Here is a 5435-nt window from a genome sequence, read left to right on the forward strand (position 1 = left end):
GCTGACGACGGACGCAGATATAGCTATGGTCTCCTTAAATTATTTAGGAGTATGCAATAGCTTAGTTAAGGCTTTTAGAGCTTAATTATTAATGCATGGGTATTTTCATTGTAGAGCTGATATAGGCTGGGAACCTAGAGTGGGATTGCTAGGAACTGCCTGTAGTAAGGTACGCAAGTACAGACTGAGATTTCCAGTGGGTTTTGCATGCTTATATGTTGCATTTGGTATGTCATTTATTATGCAGCATGTGCATATCATATTGTGCCTGTCCATCATGTGAGATGAGCCATGTAGGGTCGCTCAGCCCTGTCTGGACGGTTGATGTCTAGTGCTCAGTGACTGACGGGTCATGGGTGGCTAGCATCGGGGGACATAGTCCACGTCCTATAGGAATGAGCAGTGTACGCAGGGTTTACTCCCCGGGTTGTACCACTCATATCCTAGGCGCCTTTACTGAGCAGTTATATACAGTTATCCCAGATATGGATACCCTATCATTTGCATGCATCATATTTTGTATGTTTTACCCAGTGCTTTTGTATTGAGCTTAGAGCTCACGTCCAGTCTTTTCTGTGTATTGGACACCCCATTCGACGGGGCAGGTGTAGGTGCAGGATTGAGCACCAGGTGCTTGGAGTAGCCAATGACCCGTGAAGACAGCAGGATTAGCGGTAGGTTTTACCTTTAGGCTATTTATTCGATTTGGTTGTATAAATCGAATTTATTTAACCGGTTGTATTCTGCCGGTCTGTTTTTATTTAAGACTTCCGCAGCGATTTATTTAATGCATGTTTAATTATGCTCTTAACTCTGATTAGGTAGTGGATCCGGGTAGGGTTACTACAGAGGTACTTTGTGCCCATGATTTCGGGCAATGCTGCAGAGGAGTTGAAGCATTTCACAGAGGTACTGAATGCTACTATTCGACGAGATGTCAGATTGAGTGGGGCACAAACGTACCGAGCAGCAGTGGATGAGGCTATGCTGTCAGAAAAAGATGGGAATGATATTATCAAAGAATCGCAAGCGAAGAGGATTAGTTACCAAGGGAGAGAGCGGCAAGGGTCTAGTCAGAAGATGCCGTATCAAGCTCCAGCTCAAAGGAGACCGCAACAGTAGCAGCGCCAAAACCCCAATCAGGCGCGACCTCAGGGACAGAATCAACCAAACGCCAATGCTCCAAGGCTGGCGAATGCAACTATCTGTCAGAAGTGTGAGAAGTCACACTCCGGTCAATGCATGCTTGAGACCAATACTTGTTTTCTCTGCAAGAGGCCAGGGCATTTTGTCAAAGACTGCCCGCAGTCAAAGGAGCCTGTCAAGGGAAGAGTGTTTGCTATGACTCATGATCAGATTGACCCAGATTCTGCAATTGTCTTAGGTATGATTCGTATTACTGATTTACCTGCATTCGTATTGATAGATACAGGAGCTACGCACTCTTTTATGTCTGTTAGTTTTATGATGAAATTGAGGGTCTTGCCGGATGAATCTATTTCGGAATTTTGTGTGTCGTTACCCCCAAGAGAAGAACTGAAAAGTAGTAGTGTGGTAAGAAATTGCAAGGTTCAGATGCAGAGTCTAGTTTTGTGTGCAGATTTTATTGTTTTGAAAATGGTGGATTTCGATGCAATTTTTGGGATGGACTGGTTGACTAGGCATGAGGCTATTATTGACTGCAAACGAAAAACTGTCTCTGTGAAAGATCAGAATGGGAAATCGTTGGTGTTCCACACTACGTCTAAGAAGAGCACACCAGGTATGATTTCTGCAGGAACAACCTGGCAATTATTGAGTAATGGGTGTACAAGATTTCTTGCGAGTCTAATTGGTGATCAGGAGGTACAGCGACCAAAACTTGGGGAAGTGGAGGTAGTGAAAGATTTTCCGGAAGTCTTTCCCGATGATGTTGCGGGATTGGCTCCAGTCAGGAAAGTAGAATTTGGGATAGAATTGTTGCCTGAAACTAAGCCAGCTTTTAAGGCACCGTACAAATTGGCACCGACCGAGATGAAAGAATTAAAGGATCAGTTGCAATAGTTTTTTTTTTTTTTTTTTTTAAAAAAAAAAAAGGTGGCATAGCCACTTATTATATAAACACAACAACACAAACATCAAATAGAGAGGGGGACTAGACCAAGACCTCTTCAAATGGTACAAAAGTACATCAGAACATAAGACATAAAAGACTACAAGAGTCCATAATACAAAATAAATCATCAGTGGGCAAGGAGAAACTTGCAGTAAATGCCCACCTAAAAAAAACCAACATCAAAACAGCTACTCAAGGAGGACGCCCTGAGGAAGCACGCTGTCGACGCTGCTGAGTCAAAGATCCATACCGCTTCTGAGAGCGCGTGCGAACTGATAGGAAGGGGGAATGACTCGAAGAGGCAGCAGGAGCCGTCGAAATCTTCGCCTTTCTTCCACTATCCGTAGTAACATCCAACACTGGAGGACATACAGGATCTGTAGGAGCAAATCCCAAGCTCTGAACATCAGTAGGGACAACTGGCAGTGGTGTAACAAAAGGCACCACCTCTATCTATCCAGACTCATCTTCAATGACCAACTGCGAGTCCGAAGCAGAACTAACACCAATAGCAGGGATGCCACCCGAAGCAACATCCTGACCAACATCCTCTTTGAAGTTCCGGAGGACTTCAAAGGAATTCCTCAAAGACTGAGGTAACACACGACACGGGGGCTGACGATACCGCTGTCTACCTCTCTGAACAGTCCATCCATCTGTACTAGCAAGCTGAATAACACTGGAAGGAGGACCCAAATCCTGCTGCATGGTGTGCTCCTGGTCTCCAGGAACTGTACCAGAATCCTGAGGAGCATGTGAAGACTTACCCCGACCATGGGGTCTTCTCTTGCGAACAGGGGGCCCATTCCGAGAACCCAACTCAAGGGAATGACCTAGCAAGCGACAATGAGTACAAAAATGAAGGGGATCGGTTAACTCGTGCCCGGAAACGCAGCGGAAATATAAAAACTTTTAATAAAAGAAATCCGAGCACTAGTGTAGTATTCAAATATTAAACAACCATAGGGTGTTTAGAATTTTACCTATCAATCTCAAGGATTGATTTATGGCTCCAACCAAGTTGATAAACAACTAGGCTCTTGAAAAATGGTAGACTCAATCTACAAGCTTCCAAGAGCACTCCTTGCTCAAAATGGATTCAACTCTTCGAGCCTCCGAATTAGGTCCACGACTAGACGATCTAAATCCACTCTAAATATGCACTAGAATATTTAGAGGATTTTTCATTGAGATTTTCTTTTCCTTCTCCCACAAAAATGAAAGAAATTTTTGGAGGAAAACTTTTTGGAGAGTGTTCGGCCACTATGGTTGAATTGGAATGGAATATTGTGTGTTATATGTATATATTATTCATAATAATATATTAATGGTTAAGGATTTAATGGGTACAATTAAACATGCATGGAAAGTTGCAAGACATGCATTGAAAATTGCAAACCATCTTACAACCCTTCAAATTCCATACACACACATATATATATCATATATATATATATATACACGCCTATATATATATACATATATAAATATATATATATTGAAATGTAATTTGAACTTATTTTTAATTAATTATTAAACCTAAACCCATTTAAGTTTAATCAATTAATTAAATTTAACTTGAACCCATTCAAGTCCACTAGTATTAATAATTATACAACACTATATTAATTTGAGCTCTACTAGACTCAATAGTGTTTAATTAATTCAACACTTGAATTAATTTAATTATTTGTACATTAAAATGTCTACTAGTGTTAAATTAATTCAACACTTGAATTAATTAACTAAGTTCAAAATAATAGTTTAGAAAATCACCATTTTCATAAACTAATTATTTTAAGTCAACTTTTAATCTTGGAACACATTCACAAATTAAAAGTTACTTATTCCATTCATTCTCCAATTTAGAAGTCAAACTTCTAATTTATTTTACTTATAAACTCCTTTATAAGTTGTTCAACACAATGAACTAATTTTAATCTCAACGGGATCTAGAAAGCTAGTACTTGTGTGACCCTCAATGGTTCACTGATACAACTAGCAGTGGGTTCACATCTCCATGTGATTCAGGATCAACAAGTCCCTTATATGAGCATACCCTAGATAGCTCCATTCTTATTAATCAACACATTGATAATAAGAACGTCAGAAAACTCAAGTCTGATAGTACCCAACCAGTCATGTAAACATCTAGCAGCATTTCTTACATGACTCCCTAGGTATCAAATGATAGTGCCTACAAGAACCAATCAATTATGGTTAGCGTACAGTACGGTCCCTTCAACTCATATATCCCGACCGATTCGACAACCATTGGTTTATCGAGAGTTGTCATTGAATCGATAACTATGTGTCATGCCGTAGTTGCATCGAAAGTGTAATTCAAGAAACTCCTTTCTTAATTACCACTTACTCTGATCAAAGATTTCAAGCTACGTATGCATGATATAACATAGGATATCCATACCCGTAGGTAAGCGGTGAATCCCCGACTACAATGCATTGACTCCTATATGTTTTGTCACAACACCCAACATTGCCACCTGATGACCCCAGATGAGTCGGTAAACAATTCAAAGTGAAGCACTAGCATATAGAGTCTCCATGTTGTCCCGGGTTATAGGACTAATGGTGTACAACCATAAACTAGGACTTCTCCACTCGATAAGTGAGAACCACTTGGAAAATTAGGGTTGTTCAGTGCACTCTACAAGAAGCACCTATTTGCATGCTTGAACATCTCCATGTCCCCTACCAATGAAACATGGTACTCACATCGCAAATACTAGTCTCAAGCTCGAGCGGCCTTTATCCTTCTTTATGGCGGCTGAATCGACTAGGAACAGTTTAGAATATACAGTATTCCAAATATGAGTTTCATGATAGTCATCACATGACCATCTCATATTCTTTCTACTATTTGTATATTCAAGGGCTTTATCTATGCATCTTGCATGGGTATAAAGATAAAGATGTGCCAAATTAAATAATGTCAAATATTATTAAAATAAAGATTGTCATACAAGAGTTCTCTCAAGGACCATCGGCCAACACATTGGCTCGACGGGCACCTACTCTAACAATCTCCCGCTTGCACTAGAGCCAACTACCCATATTCTTCAAACCCATTGATTCGCGATGCTTTTCGAACAATGGTCCTGGTAAAGGCTTAGTTAGTGGATCAGCAACATTATCTGCGGAGGCGACTCTGTCTAACAAGAAATCTCCTCGTTCCACAATTTCCCGGATGATGTGATATTTTCTCAGTACATGTTTGGATTTCTGATGAGACCTTGGTTCTTTTGCCTGAGCAACTGCACCAGTGTTGTCGCAGTACACCGGGACTGGATCAACTCCATTAGGAATAACGCCCAACTCT

At 40.6% G+C, this 5435-nt stretch overlaps 1 protein-coding gene across 1 annotated transcript; it reads left to right on the top strand.

Moving 5' to 3' along the window:
- The first annotated feature begins 1000 nt into the window (after positions 1 to 1000).
- Positions 1001 to 2043, top strand: LOC140871060 (uncharacterized). The gene is made up of 2 exons (XM_073273497.1): positions 1001 to 1216; positions 1276 to 2043. Exons 1-2 carry the CDS (start codon positions 1001 to 1003, stop codon positions 2041 to 2043), a joined length of 984 nt encoding a protein of 327 aa, XP_073129598.1.
- The last annotated feature ends 3392 nt before the right edge of the window (positions 2044 to 5435 follow it).

This window comes from Henckelia pumila, unplaced genomic scaffold (assembly GCF_033568475.1).
Source record: "Henckelia pumila isolate YLH828 unplaced genomic scaffold, ASM3356847v2 CTG_357:::fragment_5, whole genome shotgun sequence".
Classification (NCBI taxonomy): Eukaryota; Viridiplantae; Streptophyta; class Magnoliopsida; order Lamiales; family Gesneriaceae; genus Henckelia; species Henckelia pumila.